This window comes from Loa loa, assembly GCF_000183805.2.
Source record: "Loa loa unplaced genomic scaffold supercont3.385, whole genome shotgun sequence".
NCBI classification, from domain to species: Eukaryota; Metazoa; Nematoda; class Chromadorea; order Rhabditida; family Onchocercidae; genus Loa; species Loa loa.
In genome coordinates this window covers 40,151-57,449 of record NW_018108565.1, presented here as the reverse complement: position 1 = coordinate 57,449, position 17,299 = coordinate 40,151, and the positions used below count along the sequence as shown (strand labels likewise).

The 17,299-nt window shown below is 35.3% G+C and overlaps 2 protein-coding genes across 2 annotated transcripts in view; one reads left to right on the top strand and one right to left on the bottom strand.

Moving 5' to 3' along the window:
• Nucleotides 1–2,254: 2,254 nt before the first annotated feature.
• Nucleotides 2,255–5,135, bottom strand: LOAG_05327 (vacuolar ATP synthase proteolipid subunit). The gene is made up of 6 exons (XM_020446818.1): nt 4,855–5,135; nt 4,269–4,401; nt 4,016–4,163; nt 3,445–3,565; nt 3,060–3,184; nt 2,255–2,648 (listed from the first exon to the last, which is right to left on the bottom strand). Exons 1-6 carry the CDS (start codon nt 4,919–4,921, stop codon nt 2,616–2,618), a joined length of 627 nt encoding a protein of 208 aa, XP_020302884.1. The 5' UTR covers nt 4,922–5,135; the 3' UTR covers nt 2,255–2,615.
• A 1,113-nt stretch (nt 5,136–6,248) lies between these two features.
• LOAG_18591 (U5 small nuclear ribonucleoprotein helicase) overlaps nt 6,249–17,299 on the top strand; it is a gene marked incomplete at its 5' end in the record, with an annotated part of 16,310 nt that continues 5,259 nt past the window's right edge. Inside the window, 32 exons of the mRNA XM_020451252.1 lie at nt 6,249–6,293; nt 6,509–6,678; nt 7,008–7,173; nt 7,432–7,629; nt 7,790–7,975; nt 8,353–8,490; nt 8,594–8,830; nt 8,954–9,118; nt 9,646–9,744; nt 9,838–9,975; nt 10,132–10,311; nt 10,426–10,528; nt 10,642–10,744; nt 10,862–11,117; nt 11,261–11,404; nt 11,674–11,790; nt 11,925–12,056; nt 12,318–12,422; nt 12,510–12,680; nt 12,831–12,941; nt 13,252–13,503; nt 13,754–13,888; nt 13,992–14,078; nt 14,200–14,325; nt 14,418–14,523; nt 14,606–14,770; nt 14,898–15,092; nt 15,401–15,561; nt 15,748–15,975; nt 16,440–16,631; nt 16,790–17,035; nt 17,124–17,234. Of these exons, the coding sequence (XP_020304982.1) occupies nt 6,249–6,293; nt 6,509–6,678; nt 7,008–7,173; nt 7,432–7,629; nt 7,790–7,975; nt 8,353–8,490; nt 8,594–8,830; nt 8,954–9,118; nt 9,646–9,744; nt 9,838–9,975; nt 10,132–10,311; nt 10,426–10,528; nt 10,642–10,744; nt 10,862–11,117; nt 11,261–11,404; nt 11,674–11,790; nt 11,925–12,056; nt 12,318–12,422; nt 12,510–12,680; nt 12,831–12,941; nt 13,252–13,503; nt 13,754–13,888; nt 13,992–14,078; nt 14,200–14,325; nt 14,418–14,523; nt 14,606–14,770; nt 14,898–15,092; nt 15,401–15,561; nt 15,748–15,975; nt 16,440–16,631; nt 16,790–17,035; nt 17,124–17,234 (4,968 nt within the window). The remainder of the gene's footprint in view (nt 6,294–6,508; nt 6,679–7,007; nt 7,174–7,431; nt 7,630–7,789; nt 7,976–8,352; nt 8,491–8,593; nt 8,831–8,953; nt 9,119–9,645; nt 9,745–9,837; nt 9,976–10,131; nt 10,312–10,425; nt 10,529–10,641; nt 10,745–10,861; nt 11,118–11,260; nt 11,405–11,673; nt 11,791–11,924; nt 12,057–12,317; nt 12,423–12,509; nt 12,681–12,830; nt 12,942–13,251; nt 13,504–13,753; nt 13,889–13,991; nt 14,079–14,199; nt 14,326–14,417; nt 14,524–14,605; nt 14,771–14,897; nt 15,093–15,400; nt 15,562–15,747; nt 15,976–16,439; nt 16,632–16,789; nt 17,036–17,123; nt 17,235–17,299) is intronic.

Below are 17,299 nucleotides of genomic sequence, written 5' to 3'. Positions count from 1 at the left end.
AGCATTGATGATTAAATACACATTGCCGGTGTAGAAAATTACCAAATGATACATGATAAGCTTAAAAACAAACAGAAAAACGGAGCTGGAAAAATTGGGCACTATTAGTATTATGCACCATCGGTTCACATCAAATAACTGTTCGGAGGGAAGTGATATTATTCTTGTGAAGAAATTCAGCTGACAACAGAAATTATGGTAAAAACAGAGTATGAAGCAAGAGAATAGCGTTTTAAAGTTATATATGAGAATATACAATGCAAATAAATAGAAATAATTGGTGAATAGTTCGCAAAACTGAGAACAAAACGATTTGTGCTGAAGCAGTTGACAGTAATCAAAATGTTGAAATCCACTTCTTCAACTATAGAAAAATATACCACTAAAAAAATCGCTAAACAGAATGTGTTTCAAAACAGTCATCCCTGAATGGAAAGAGCTGCAAAATTTCATTTGGAAAAAATTTAAATCCGAAAAAATCAAATTGTTATTATCACAGTCAATGTCATACTTCGATAGTTGAACTGAGCATTTTAATTGCCTAAGAAAAAGAAGCACACTGAAATTGTTAGAGAAATGGTATCAATGCGACACTGTACTTCCTTGCTAATTCTCATTTCTGAAACGGTACTAAGCTATTTATAGAGAACAGTATACAACTAGAACTGAACTGAGTCTTATTTATGATATGATTAAAGATGAGTTAAATGTTTAGAAGCAGTAAACCTTATACAGAAAAAAAAAAAAAAGAGAGAAGACAAAGAAAATATATAAAATAAATTTGTTGCAATATTGCTTGCAAGGAATAAACGATGAAGAAAACCGATACACACAGATCAGTTATTTGCTTCTCTTTTTATTGGAATTTTGAAAAACGAAAAAAATGACATAGCAATAAATCCCTTAACAGTTCTATTTATTTCTATCAAACCAAGAAATTTTACGGATTAACAAATAGCTTTGATGTTATAAATAGTCATCAAATAAAACTCACTGATAATTTCAGAGGATATGTCCTTCACTATAAATTTACAGTAACAGCAGTAATTGATGATTTATACAACAGCAAGAAGGAAGGATATTGTTGGAAAAACGTTTCCAGATTGAAGATCGGATCATAAATTCATATTTGCAAAGAGAAAGATTCGAAAATTCAGTGCACCTCTTAAAAAACCACAAAATACTCAAACATATCCGTTGCTCAGCATTCCCTACATGATTCCACTTAGTTATCTTTAACTTTGCATTCCAAACACTTTCAAAATCTGTTTTATTATCATCGCATAAATCTGATCCTAAGACACATCTACAGCCTAGCAATCTGAAACCAGAATAATGAAAAAACAAAAAAGTCCTTCCCAAAAAACAAAAAATGCCAGCTAAAAATCACCAGAATATATTATCTCCAACATGTTGGACCTGAACACCGATAAATTCGAAAAGTTTTCCCTAAAACCTTCATTACTTGATAACAAATAACATTTGCGGAGAACAACAGGGAAAACAAACAACGACGTCAACTAGGTAAATTTGTAACGAGTTATTTTGTTGATCACCAATTCATTATAAAATTTCCATTGCCAAGAACCCAAGACTTTATGTGTCACCGATAAGACCCGTCACTCATTCTTCAGATTTCTTGCACACTAGCAAATGTTAACGCAAAAACCATAATTGTCTTGAAAAATGAAAACAATAAAATCACCTTAGTAATGTGTTACTTCCAACGATGATGAGTGTGGTAAAAGAGAAATGTAAACAGCTGAAGGCACAGCATAGGTTGTTTATTTACAAGATATAAACGCTGCTCAACAGTTATTATATCAAAAGACGCACAAAACAATGAACGGTATCAATGACAGCGAAAATGAGTGGGAGCATGAAAAATAAGATAGGTTTTATAGCTTTTAGGAAAAACCGAAATATGTATTTTTCTGTAACGCAAACAAAATAAGAGAAATAAGAATGAGATATTCATATTTAACATGTAATTGAATTGATGCACTCCAACTATCATAAGTTTCACTTGCAACAAAAAAAATTTCAGAAGCACTACATTCAACTCCTTACAATAGAGAAAGAGAAAGAAAAAAATCAAACGAAAATTAAAAAAATTTCCCTAATATCCACAGCTGCAACTTTACCCGAATAAGAGGATATAGTTCATCCGGACTAGGATTTTCCGTTTTGATCAACATATGGTCATTTAACAGAATCGCGATTTCTCGCAAAAAAAAAGAAAAAAGCGACTTGCCTTTGTGTTTTCACTACTTTCAGAATTTTTTTATAAAAATTAGAGGCAAATTGTACAAAACTAGTCCTAATTAAAAAGTGGGGCTCTTCGATGCAAAAAGTCAATAAATCCAAATAAATAACTCTCGCAATACATTGTTCCTCGCCTACTTCTTTATATTTTTCTTTTCCTGTTCTTTGAAGGAATATATTCTCTAGAAATACTTGGCATGAGACAGGTAATCAAGCAGTACATGTGAATCACACACGCTGTCTAAATTTGGAAATTGTTTCCAAAACAATCTCCCGTCCACCAAAACTTCCTCAGAAGCTAAAACCACAGATAAAAAAGTTGCAAATGATAAAGAGCTCCAATTTCGCTGTCAAATTTGGTCACCCATCGCAACCTTATTTGTCTGCAAATAAAAAGTATGAATTTCAAATTATGATCAATAAATTGTAAAAATTTCTAGCCTTGCGATGGGAGAAAGAACTCAATTCCAAGTGTAGATGTTCAGACTACACTTTTTTCGGCTTTTATTCCCAGGGCACTACCTTCGATGACATATCAATGAATAGCGAAGCTGTCTCAACTCCATATATTTTGGTTAAATAGTAATTATTGGAATCAAAAAGAAAGAAGAGTGTTTCTAGAGAAGGTACGTTATTAGATGTACAATCGAGATAATAAATCTTATGCAATAGTATGAGGAATGATATATTTCATACTTTTTCAGTCTAAAAGCAATAAAATGTGGCTTTGAAAATACTGAAATTGCATCCCTACAGAATTTTCTGAAAAAAAATGATAGCAAATGCACATTTACCTGCACTATGCCAATAATCATACCAAAAAGGCCAATTGCAGAAGCAAATATTTCAATAATTAAAACTTTTGTGAATAAAGCCGGATTTGCAGCATCTGCCAAGGCTGCACCGCTGCCCACAATGCCTATAATTTTTAAGTTTGAAATTTCCGTACCAAAGAAATGTGAAAGGACTTCATAAACTCAAACACCATTTACTCAGAAATTTTCGGGGACCATTTTAAGTGACAATAAACATTGCGTAGATGGTGAATTTCAATACAGCTATGACTATGTGTGCATCTAATTTAATCCTCCTACTGTTACTGAAATGTAATTGTATGCCGAAATACAAGCTTTTAAAAACATAAATATGGAAATTTAATCACGTAAAAGTAAAACCAGCCTATGGATAGGCCACACACAAAATTGCTGAAACCAACAGTAAGTCCACCACCGAAAATCATGTACCCACTAGCGATATTTTTGGACAGCACCACATCTGACGCAATAGCTCGATTGAATCCCTAAAAATTTGATATTTATAATTAAAAATCCGTTCTACGACTACCAAAATCAACGTAGAGACTGTGGTAAACAATGTAATGTGCTGGTTGTCAGTTTTCAGTGCAAAAACAAGATTCATTACAAGCCATGCATTATTACTTGACTTCAGGAATGTGCGGCCATATTTATGCATAAAACTGGCTCAAAATTTCAAACTTCAACTGCAATTGCAAAAAGTTAGCGTATTCTTGGTGGAAATAATCCTATCGCCTCTAATTCAGAAGCCGTGTTTGCCAAGCGCATAGTATTAAATTTGACTTTTGATTTCATGTAGTCATTGAAGAAATGAATAACAAGAGCACAGAGAAAAATGAAAAAAGGAAGAAGGACAGAAGAACGGCAAACTTTTTGCACAGGGACCTATAGTTTAGGTGTGTTCACTCGTCCAGCTTTGAAGTTAAAAAACTTACATGGATTTTACCAAGGAATACAAATGCCATTATGATGCCGAAAATAGCAACAGCCTCACAGAATATGATTGAAACTAAGTTTTTAGTTCGGATTCGAGGCGCTTTCACACCACCGCCCAAAATTGATACTCCTGTCGTAAATATTCCCCTGAAAAAAGTTTCTTGAAAGACAAAAAGTGTAGAATTGGTTAGAGAGTTCAGACTACTTCGGATAAATGAACTTTTACAATCACTAAAGATAAAGATGAAATACCATCCAGCTCCCAAAACAGATAAAGACAAGGCGCAAGCAATGCCCAAAGCTGCCCACATATGCGGTGATGTGGCTGTCAGGAACCAGCCAATGTCAAAGCGATATCCTTGCTCAGTAAACATGAAGAAGAATGCTGAAAGATAACAAAATGTAAATCAATCATTCGGCTTACATGATCCACAAGTCAGGCTCAGTTACTAACTCTTAGATGACTCCTAATTAGGTCATCACTGGAAACTCTTTTATTTATATAATGACATATTGACACTTGCTACTTTGACCCTTTCAGTTTGATTTTTAATTTCATTTTTTTGTTTTTTTATACGGCATCTTTCTCTCAGTTGCTGTATTTTAATGTCTTATTACTGTCCACAAAGTAAACTGATATGCATGACTCACAATGAATTACCTTAAATACTTTTATTTATCCGTTTCTCGGAAGAAGTCGTGATTTTTCTGAGAACAAGAGATAACATAAATTGCTATATTTTGCGCGCATTGAACTCATCATTTTAAATAACGACAATGAAAAGATTATTCTTATATCAGAAAATGGGGTAAATGTCTATAATGCAACAGAACTTACCAGTGCCAATAAAAACAAAAGATGCTAATACCAAGACGACATAGAACGTCTTCAGCATAGTCGACATTGTTGCTTCTATTTCAGTAAACGGGCCTGTTCGGCCACACGTGGAACACACCCGAAAAAATGGGGTGATTTTCAAGTGAATCAACAAAACAGTATTTAGACAGAATATGTTCCCCTCTTATAACAACTAGATAATTTTTACCGACCTTGTACAAAGTTTTTCCAACCGAAGTTCGCAAAGCACTTGGGTTGGACATCCAGAAGTACACAAAAAGTTACCAGAAAAGTCACTGATATATTTCAATTACATTCTAACACCAGTCTGTTAAATGTTAACAGTCCTGTCCATCCATCCGCTTCCTATGCATCCAACTAACTCAAAATACCTATCCATCTCTTGTTTACCCAATCACCTAACCCAATACCGCCCACCCAAATACTTGACCTCACATTACCAAACACACCTCACCACCGATTCTTCCATCATTCAATGCGGTTTGAGACGAAAGATCAGGCATAGAACCCGTTAAATTTGGTCCTGCAACCCAGTGAAACATTCATCCTTTTGAGCAGGGATGATCAATATGCACACAACACATAAGGTACTAAACTTGAACTCGAACCTTTCCTTCACATCCGTAATTCTTTATTCCTTAATCATATGTTGTCAAGGAGTGAAACAAATAATGGAGTGACTGCTAAGTCGAATTTTAGCAATTCTGTCAAGAATGTGGAGCTAATATCCGGAATAAAAAGTCGTCCGGAAGTCTTCAGGGCAGAATCTCACCCCTTAGTTATTTTGTATTGCTCCGCTTGGAGACACCATCTTAAATACTTTCTGCCGTCTCCCTTCTGACCCCACCCGTTGCATTGCGACCACCCTTACACGTCGTTGCATGCAGCGAGTGTTGCGTTCCCAGTGGTTGCAATAATGAGTTGGGACGGTTGTAAGAGGTCAGAGGGGGTGGCAAGATGATGCGGTGGTTAGAGGAGCGCAAAGTATGAGATTTATTAGCGAAGACTGTATAATGGGATGAGCGGTATTTGAGAGAATATTGTGATTAATAACAATGTATTTGAGAAATAGTTATGTAACAACGACCGGGAAGTATTCCACGGAAAGAATGCGAAAAATAGTGACTGCTGACTTGCAGATATCATTATTTTGTTCAGCTGCGCAATTTTGAACTTCTCTCAGTTTAGACATGGAGGAAAACTGGATATTTCAAAAGATTTGCTGGGGGAATATACAGTTGAATGAATGTAACAACAGTAAAAAAATTCACTCAATTTACAAAAATGAAGTGAATAACGACTGATATACTAGAAGGTATGAGACTTGATTTCAGGAATCAGACTGAAACGTCACCCCTAATTTTCCTGTCAGTATGGCCGATGAAATAGCTCGCGTACAACAGTATGAGTATCGACAGGTAGCTTTCATATATTTTATATTCTTTACAGTTGGTAAGGAACCAAGCAGTGTCGGTAGTTGCAACTCTCTGATTTTGATCAATGTAACTATGTTAGTGTAATACCATGATTTGATTGTGTTAAATATAGGGGTTAACAGATCACATAACCAGATCTTTATTTTTCTATAGATTTCACATACTTGAACATATACATTAGATGTTTATCATTTCAGAACAGTAATCTTGTGCTGCAAGTCGATTTTAACTTCACAGATCGTCGTGGTCGCGATGAACCTACCGGTGAGGTTATGCCACTCACTAAGGAAGTCTTAGCTGGTGTTAAGATGGGCGACAAGTATCAGCGAGCCAAAGCACCCGCATTTGGAACCAAAAAAGCAAGAAAGTAAGTTATTGTAAATCATAATTATTAATTATTATAAATCATAACAAACAAAAAGAATTATTAATACGTTGTCGATGAGCTCTTAACCCAGTCAGTTTCTAACAATAAATGGATTAACTGAGAAAGAAAATGTCCTGCCGATGATTCTATAACTTAGCTTAGTTATCATCAGAAAGTCCATTTGAAACGAATGAAATTTGAATTTAAACCGTATAATGATTTGTTTTTGCAGTTCATTATTTTTGCAATTCGAAATCTTAGGCCCATGATTTGTTGTTAACGTTTTAAAATTGTCATAATTTGGTTCTCCCTCACAGTTTCATTTGTAGAAAAAAGCGGGCTGATTCAAGTGTCACCGGGAACAGTACGACATCCCACACTCTGCTAGGAGATTCAAACACAGAACTGATGGGTTTGTACAAGCCAAGAACGCAAGAAACAAGACAGACCTATGAAGCAGTATTAGCTTATATACAAGATGCTATTGGAGATCAGGTAGTTCCGGTTTGAAAACTTTAAATCCTAAAAGTTGTTGCAGAGAGTGTTTTCAGAGCTTTGAAGACAGCTTGATTGTTGTACTGCGAATTTGTATTTTTGTGTAGTTGCAGCTAAAACTAATTCCATTAATGTACTGAAAAAACTATTTCTTTCCATAAGGTTTTCAACTTGAGAAACTTTATTTTCGAATAACTTTTTCATTTATTAATGCTCATTTTTTTATTTTCATAATTAAAGTGTATGCCTTGTTCTTAGCCACGTGATATTCTGTGTGGTGCAGCTGATGAAGTTCTGGTAGTTTTAAAATCAGATAAAATACGTGAAAAGGATCGCAAAAAGGAAGTGGAGCTTCTTCTTGGATTGCTGACGGATGAAAGAATTGCTGTGTTGACCAATCTCGCCAAGAAAATAACGGATTTTTCAGTTGATGACGAGAAAGGGAAATTTGACAATGCGAGTTTTTCTTTAATTCAACCATAAGAATAACTTTATTATGCTAGGCATTCTGGTCGAAATCATTTTATCAAGATTTTCATTATAAGAGCGTCACCGGATGAATTTTCATGTTGCAAAAACTTGATAATCTTTGTGAGTTTTAATCAATTTTTTTCAGCAAGATGAAATAGATGAAACAATCGGTGTCAATGTACAGTTCGATGATTCTGATGAAGAAGCTGAGGGCGACGAAGGTATGGAGGAAGAAGTGAAGGAAGAAGGATCAGGTGGGGAAGATGAAGGAGGCGTTGAAGCTGTTTTTGAAGAAACACTTAAAGCGCGATATATTGATGAGGATGATGAGGTTTTTTTGGAGTTTTTGAATCTGTACTTTTATTTATTTCATGCTATAAATCCTTTCGAATATTTTCAAGTAATTGAATTCTATAATTGTTTTGTCACTTTCGAAAGACTTTTCAGCACATCATTCTTAAAGCCGATATATCCTAGAAATCAGGATCAATCTATGTTTGCATTTGTGATTATGCAAATGAATGCTTACATGACTATACATAGGCTTTTAGTAAGGAAGGGCTTACGTACTTGTTCTCGAACATTGCACTGAATTCATCTAGGGCTTTGTTACGCATAATCAAAACATTTGTTGAAATGGAAGTTATCAAATGAGGAAAAGGTGAGAGGTAGTTTACTTATCTAAATGCTTCAGACGCTTTATTACAGAATACTAGTGTTGAGCGTAAAGGAAATTTGCATGCTCGCGATATAGATGCGCATTGGATTCAGCGGTCACTCTCCAAATTCTACAAAGATCCAATTGTGGCACAGCAGAAAGTTAATGAAGTGCTGCAAGTTTTGAAGGTAGAACGGTTTATTTCCATGGAATAATTTTGTGTTTGAGTTAGTTTAGTACCTTATGGTCTTTCAGCATCAGCATGTCCCAATTCATAAACTTCGTTTTCAGGAGGCATCCGATGACCGTGATTGCGAGAATCAACTGGTATTACTGCTTGGTTTCGATCAGTTTGAATTTATCAAGGTGCTTCGTCAGCATCGACAAATGATTTTATACTGTACTCTTTTGAAACAGGCACAAGAAGGCAAAGAAAGAGAAAACATCGAGAAGGAAATGCTCAGCCGACCAGAGCTGCACCATATTCTCGCTGAGCTTCATGAGACAGAAAGTGCAGATACAGTTGAGGTAACTAATAGATACTGAATTTAAGCTGGAGGATTCTAATTTCAAATAAGCGAATGAATGGAAATTGCTAATTATTAACAAATTTCGCGAGTGAATAAAATTTGTTAATTACTTTAATTACAGGCTGAACGGGAAAAGCGTGCTCGGGTACAACAACAACGCAGAATAGCTGAAGCCGAAGGGGGTAATGATGAAGGAACAGCAGTGGGTAATTGGTTACAGTCACGTAAAGTGCTTGATTTGGATGATCTTGCTTTCTCACAAGGCTCACATTTAATGAGCAACAAAGTATTTTGTTCATTTTTCACATTGCTTGACTCGTTTCTTTCCTTATTTCTTTTTTGCAAAAGTACAGGTCATAAGGCCATCATTTTTTTTATACATCTCACATATGCCGTTTCAGTTATGTTCTGAAAGTTTCTTCGTTTAAGTTAAAGGTGATTTTTAATTAGAAAGTCTGTTACGAGATAAGCAAACATTCCATATTTATTATGAACCGCTTTTTTTTGAAAGTAATGCAGTCATGATTTATCAAGATATATTTATGTTAACTGGTACTGATAATTAGATTCTCTATGTAAATGATGCGTGTATTCGAGCCACCTTACATGCTATTCTAATAGATATCTCGGATGAGCTGTTATTTGATTAAGATAGGTGTAATTAAGGATAGTGAACTCAATTTTTTTTTCCCGGTGAAAACATCCACCACTTCAAATTTATTTGAAGTGATTAACTTTGAAAATATATGCTGCATTAATTTGATAATCCGCTGACATTCCAAAAACATTTAGGATTTATGCTTGTATTTGCAGCGTTGTCACTTGCCAGATGGTTCTTATCGTAAGCAGAAAAAAAGTTATGAAGAGGTTCATGTGCCTGCTCTCAAACCGAAGCCATTTGAAGAAAATGAGGTGAATTGCTCCAGAATATTATTAATCTTTGACTTCAGAAGGATCAGAATTTTCTGGTTAAAAATATTTGTTCTTCACAGTGAAGCATTTCAGAAACTGGTTGCAGTAAACGACTTACCAAAGTATGCTCAACCAGCTTTCGAAGGATTCAAAACACTTAATCGGATCCAGTCGAGACTATGTGATTCTGCTTTAAAATCCGATGAACACTTGCTTTTGTGTGCACCTACGGTTAGTAATCTTTAAAAAGAGTATGCTTCATGAATCATTTATTATCTATTCTCAGAGCAGTTCCATCTGTTCCTCAAGGTCTAGTCATATGAGTGATGCCTACTTCTAAATCAAATCTTCGGAAAATAGAGGATGAGTAGGATATTGATTTTTCAGGGCGCCGGTAAAACCAATGTTGCTTTATTGTGTATTTTGCGTGAGATATCAAAACATATGAATGGTGATGGAAGCATACGGGTAGATGAATTTAAATGTATCTACATTGCTCCAATGAAATCATTGGTACAGGAAATGGTCGGAACTTTTACAAAACGCTTAGCACCTTATAAAATTACAGTGAGTCGAAATTGCTTTTTTAAATTTTGGATTTAAAATGATTCAGTTTACGCTTATTTTGCAGTATACTTATTTTTGGTTATTTTGCGGTTGTTCGTAAAATTTATGTCCTAGGTTGGTGAAATGACAGGTGATCAGCAGATGAACAAGGAGCAATTCATGCAGACTCAAGTGATTGTGTGCACACCTGAAAAATATGATATTGTAACTCGTAAAGGTAAGTTGGACTTCGAAAAGTCTTGATTTTATAAAGAATTAGAAAATCTAAAGTTTAATCAATTCAGGTGCAATACTTCATTCACAGTTAACCACGTTGCCATGCATTTTCAGGGGGCGAACGTGCTTACAGTCAGCTCGTTGCATTGTTAATTATTGATGAGATTCATCTTCTACACGACAACCGAGGACCAGTGCTGGAAGCCATTGTTGTAAGGTGAATTCATTTCGAAAAAAATTTTAATGTCCATAACCGTGTTAAATTTCACTGTTGTTTTTCCACGCTTTTACTGGAATTCTTTGACTGTATTAAAACTGTGTTAATGTTTTTCAGAACTCTACGACAAATGGAACAAAACCATGAAGAATGTCGTTTGGTTGGACTTTCAGCAACTTTACCGAATTACCAGGATGTTGGAACATTCCTACGAGTGAAACCACAGAATTTGTTTTTCTTCGATAACAGCTTTCGACCTGTTCCTCTTGAACAGCAATATATCGGTATTACAGAGAAAAAAGCATTAAAACGATATCAAGCAATGAATGAAGTCGTTTACGACAAAGTGATGGAGCATGCTGGGAAGAGTCAGGTTTATTTTTCGCTTTTTACTATTAATTTCTTTTACACTGATGTGTCATAGGGCTAGAGATCTCTTAGTAGATTCATAAATTTTCCTCGTATTTTCGCCTGAGTCATTTATTTCTTTCCTGTCTACATATTTGGGCTCTTCAGGTTCTAATTTTTGTGCATTCACGGAAAGAAACAGCGAAAACAGCAAAGGCAATACGGGATGCTTGTCTCGAAAAAGATACTTTAAGTGCATTCATGCGGGAAGGTAGTGCAAGTACTGAAATTCTCCGTAGTGAAGCATCACAGGTTGCTTTCAATTTTTTGTCCATCATCATGGGATCAGCTCTCTCTTTTCATGCATTAAAAAAGTACTGAGTAGGGAAAAGTATTAAATGTTTTATTAGTTACAGTTCATTGATTTGTTTTAATTTGGTTAGTTTCAATGTTATGCCCATAATTCTAGACGATAGTTTAATACATTAAGGAAGAGGAAGGGGAAAAAGAAGGAACGAGCAAAAAATGCCGCTTTATTGGTGCATTTGCGTTTGGTTTCATTTCTGCATTATTTTATACAGGTAGCAAACGCGGATCTGAGAGACTTAATTCCTTATGGTTTTGCAATCCATCATGCTGGTATGACTCGTGTTGACCGTACTCTCGTTGAAGACTTATTTGCCGACCGCCACTTGCAGGTACATTATTTTTCTTGCCATGCTGTTTATATTTTTTTTGTGAGCTGTATTAAGTTGCTTTTGTGTTTCCCCACTTTATTTATTTTTCATTTTCCGAAAGAATTTGAAGAATTCTTAGAAAAATTCTTTCCTAGGTACTTGTTTCAACAGCTACACTGGCCTGGGGCGTCAACTTACCAGCTCATACCGTAATTATCAAAGGAACACAAATTTACAGTCCAGAAATTGGACGTTGGACTGAACTTGGTGCGTTGGATGTTATGCAGGTATTACTATAAATTTTTCTAGAAGAAAATGAAATGTCTTCTTATTTTTCGAATTTTTTTTTTTTGATCTTCTGAATGCAGGACGTAGATATTCCTATTAGGAGCTAGAAAAACTTTGCATTATGATTATTAAAAATTTTGTAATTTTTCTTAAACTGTTTGGGAAGTTTTATTTTTTATTATTTGACTAATTGACCAGTTGCCGATCCGTGGTTACCGGCTTCTGGTACTGCTCCAATTTTTTTATCATAATTTTTGTAGATGCTTGGCCGTGCTGGTCGACCTCAGTATGACTCGAAGGGCAAAGGTATTATGATAACACATCACTCCGAGTTGCAATACTATCTGTCACTCATGAATCAGCAGGTTTGTTGAGTCCAAACATTCCTTCGTTGTCGATTTGTTCAAAAGACTGATGATGTCTTCTGAATTCCTAAAACTTAAAATGTTCAGTTGCCGATCGAAAGTCAGTTGATCTCAAAGTTAGCTGATACATTGAATGCCGAAATAGTGCTTGGAACTATCAACAATGTCAGCGATGCGATGAATTGGTTGGGGTATACATATTTATATGTTCGCATGGTTAAGTCACCAGCGCTATACGGAATTTCACATGAACAAGTGGTATTCAAGTTTATAAATTTGAAAATAAATAGTTTTTCATCGTTGAAAAAGATTGTAAAGGTATGATAAACTAAATCTATCCGAAAATTAGATTTTTTTTCTTTAAATGAAGCTAAAATATATTATGAAAGGACGTATATCGATTTTTAGAAATTAGACCCTTTACTGGAACAGCGACGTGCAGATCTAATTCACACAGCTGCGGCGCAGTTGGATAAAGCCAGTCTTATCAAATATGATCGTAGAAGTGGACTTATCCAGGTATGCCTTCTTTTTTAATATAACTTTGGATTTCTAAATAGTAGAAACCGTACTGAGATGGGACCAGTTATAGTGCGATGAGTTTTGATTGAATTTTGGCTGCATTTCATGTTAGGTTTTTCTTTCACTTAAACACTGTTTGTTAAAAGCAAATAAAAAAGTAAGATATTTCAAACATACTAGAAAAAACATACTAGAAGAAACAGAAACATATAGCAAACATGCAAACATATAACTTATAGAGATAATGAGAACAGAAATGCAACGAGAGATATAGTAGTGAGAATGTAGTAGTTTCTGTTAATTTCAGGCAACTGAATTGGGTCGTATTGCGTCTCACTTTTATTGTACCCATGATACGATGCAAACATATAATCAGCTGCTGAAAGCAACAGCAACTGAAATTGACTTGTTTCGTATATTTTCAATGTCATCAGAATTCCGAAATATTATGGTCCGCGAAGAAGAGAAGTTAGAATTGCAAAAACTGGCTGAACATGTTCCAGTTCCAATTAAAGAAAGTTTAGAAGAGAGCAGTGCAAAAGTTAATGTGCTTCTGCAGGTACTTCCATACCATGATTTAGTGTAGAAATTGTATAAATTCATCATACCATTAGTTCACACTTTCCATCCTAGGTTCAACAGAAATTATAATTGGAAAATTGTATTCAGTATTCATTGCTACTTTCTGTCCAAATTTCATTTTTGCTTGAGGAAATCAAACAGAGGATGTTAAGTGACTGATTTACCAGAATTTTATAACCAATTTCTGCTCTAAACACTACAATATAAACGTAGCAAATTTCCTCCAGGCTTATATTTCACAACTGAAGTTGGAGGGATTCGCGCTTCAAAGTGACATGGTATTTATTAGTCAGTCTGCAGGACGGCTGTTCCGAGCACTGTTTGAAATCGTATTATGGAGAGGTTGGGCACATCTTGCGCAGGCATGTTTATTCTTTCTGTTGATTATAAAGAAAATTTCACTTTCTGCTTACTCCTCACCGCTTCATTAATCTTTATATTCCTAACTGACATATTTTTTTTTAGAAGGTCCTTGGCGTTTGCAAAATGATCAGTGCTCGGCAGTGGCAGTCGCTTAATCCTCTTCACCAGTTCAAGAAAATACCCTCAGAAGTCGAACATTCTATTTAATTACATAAATTCAGAAAAATTTATGGCATCATTTTTTTTTTCTTTGAGATCCCATATTCAAATGTTTAGTGGTATGAATTCTAACTGATTTAATAAATTTCAGGTTGTGCGAAGCATTGACAAGAAGAATCTTTCATTTGAACGTTTATATGATCTTGATCAACATCAGCTTGGTGAATTGGTGAAAATGCCTAAAATGGGCAAGCCCTTATACAAGTTCATCCGTCAGGTACAGATGATGACGTATTTTATTCCACTTTTTTTCTCAAGAGTTGCAGACTTATCATATAATGTTGTGGTTGAATGGAATCGGGTTTTCAGTTGCCGAAATTAGATATGACGGCACTAATCCAACCCATAACACGATCGACTTTGAGAATTGAACTAACAGTTACGCCCGATTTTCTGTGGGACGCTCGAGTACATGGTTTGTTTTGCAAGTTCAAATTGTTTTTATTGCTCCAGTAATTTAAAATGAATTTTGGGAATTTAAGTATTGGTGGCTTCAGGGACGGCTGAAGGATTCTGGATATTTATTGAAGATGTTGATGGTGAACTGATTCTGCATCATGAATATTTCCTTCTGAAGCAAAAATTTTGCGAAGATGAACATTTGGTGAAGATGTTTGTACCAGTGTTCGACCCTTTGCCGCCACTATATTTTATACGTATAGGTGTTATTTTACTTTTATTTTTTAGTTTAGTTTTATTGTTTGATGAATTTATTAACCCAGTATGCTGTGCAGGAAAAAAGTTAATTATAAACCATGAAATCGGATAATGAAGATTCAGTGATTTTAGTTTCTGATCGTTGGCTTGGTAGTGAAACCGTTTTACCGATATCATTTCGACATTTGATTTTGCCTGAGAAATACCCACCGCCAACTGAGCTATTGGATTTGCAACCGTTGCCTCTGTCAGCCTTGAACAACAAGCTTTTCCAGTCAGTATTCGAACAAAAGAACATCTCCGTGTTCAACCCCATCCAAACACAAGGTAATTACACTATTTCCTTGTGCTAATTATAAGTCTTTACTGATTATACATATTTTTTGTAGAATCTAGCAGATGTTGCGGGTAAGTTTCTGAAATTCATTGTATAAGTCCTTGTTTAAGATGTCAGTACACTTATTAATACAAAATTTGTGTAGAGAAAAGGAAGATGTTAGATTAGAAAGCAAAATAAAATCGAAGCAGATTGTTGGGATACGTTTTATGTAACCACGAACTATAAGCTTTATGGTCTACCTATCTTCACTTTCTTAACGACCACATCATAAATTTTGAATTATTTCATGCTCCAGTTTTTCGAACGGTTTACGAAGGCAACGATAGTGTATTTATTGGTGCACCACACGGAAGTGGTAAAACTGTTTGTGCAGAGTTTGCTATTCTTAGGCACTTCGATAACAGGCCTGATGCTAAAGCGGTTTACGTGACACCAATGGAAGATTTGGCTGAAAAAGTTCGTTGTTTTTCCTGATTTTTTTCGGGAGTTAAATGATTGAAACTGTTATTAAAAACTATTGCAAAAAAGCTTATGTATATGAGGGTTGGAGGATAGAAAATATTGCATAAAGAGTTTTATTCCTGATTATTACAGTATTTTATATAACAGCATTGATCGCCTTTCAAACTGTTTTTTTTTCAGAAGTTTGGCGATTGGCAAGAACGAATTGGGACTGCATTAGAAAAAACAGTTGTTATGTTGACGGGCGAACCGTCAACTGATCTGAAGTTGCTGCAACGAGGACAGTTGATTATAGCAACACCAGAAAAATGGGACAACGTTAGTCGTCGTTGGAAACAACGAAAGAATGTTCAAGCTGTGCGGTTATTTATCGTTGACGATCTTCATATGATTGGAGGCAATAATGGGGTTCGTTTATTACACAGTACATGGTGGAATATTGACTGCTCGATATTCTGCATATTAGATCCTATGTTTCTGAAATTCTCTCGCATGCTTGTCTTGATTTCTCCAATTATTTATTGTCTTCGTAACGTAACTTTCAAGAGGAGAAGGAGCGGGAAAATAAGTTGCCCATTTCCATTTGCTGTTGATCAATGAAGAAATTCCACTGGTAAATGGTGTGGGAGAAATATGATCACTGATATAGGACAAACATGGCCATTTCACAGAGAAAAACTACTTTATAACATTTCCCCATTTATCTAAACATCTCCTGAAGCCCAGTGTAGTTGCTGTGTTCAATGGATTTCTATCTAATTTTCGCTAGACCTAATCTGCTTTCAATTTGACCTTTTTCATACTTCTTTGTCTTTAATTTTTTATTGTCTCATTAAGTAGTTTATTCATTTTGGTAATTTAATTTCTTTTAGCCAGTACTAGAAATAATTTGCTCGCGTATGCGTTATATGTCGTCACAGCTGGATTCAACAGTTCGAATTGTTGCCCTTTCATCATCACTTGCCAATGCCAGAGACGTCGGACAGTGGCTTGGTTGCTCCTCACAGGCTACTTTTAATTTCGCACCAAACTGTCGACCTCTTCCATTGGAACTTTTCATACAGGTTGAAATTCTTTTAAGTACATTGTTATTGCTATAACAATTTCCATGTTTGCATGTCACAAATCTTCTGAAACAAAGTGTTATTGTTGAAAATTTTTCCGAGACTTTCATTTTTTCTTTGTATTAACGTTTCAGATTTATATTTCAAGTCGTTTTTAGGGTTTTAACTTGTCACACACTGCTTCTCGACTGGCAGCAATGGCGCGGCCGGTTTATGCAGCAGTTGTGCGACATGGTGGTAAGCTACGTCCACGCCCTGCACTCGTTTTTGTACCTAGTAGACGGCAGTCGAGATCAACTGCTGTTGACATGCTTACAATGGCACATGCTGATGGACAGTCGAAGCGGTTTTTACATATTAATCCACAGGAACCAAGTTTTATTCGATTGCTGGATAATGTTCAGGTATGGTATCAGTCTTTTCTAGACTTTCTGAAACTTTTTACTTAAATTAAAGTGGTTCAACTTTCCCTGATTCTGTCATATTTTGTAGGATAAAACTCTAAAAGAAACATTGTCTTGTGGAGTAGGTTTTCTACACGAAGGTACAAGTGTTAAAGATATGGCCGTTGTGGAACAGCTTTTCCAAAGTGGTGCAATTCAGGTTTGCTTATATATGTGTTTATACATATATATATACATATATATGTATATATATATATATATATA

Excerpts from the sequence above, each read along its gene's own strand:
- LOAG_05327 (XM_020446818.1), bottom strand. The coding sequence starts at position 4,921 with ATGTCGACTATGCTGAAGACGTTCTATGTCGTCTTGGTATTAGCATCT. Across the intron at positions 4,164-4,268 it reads TCTGTTTTGGGAGCTGGATG|GGGAATATTTACGACAGGAG; the intron begins GTATTTCATCTT and ends AACTTTTTTCAG. Across the intron at positions 2,649-3,059 it reads TGATTATTGGCATAGTGCAG|ACAAATAAGGTTGCGATGGG; the intron begins GTAAATGTGCAT and ends TTTTATTTGCAG.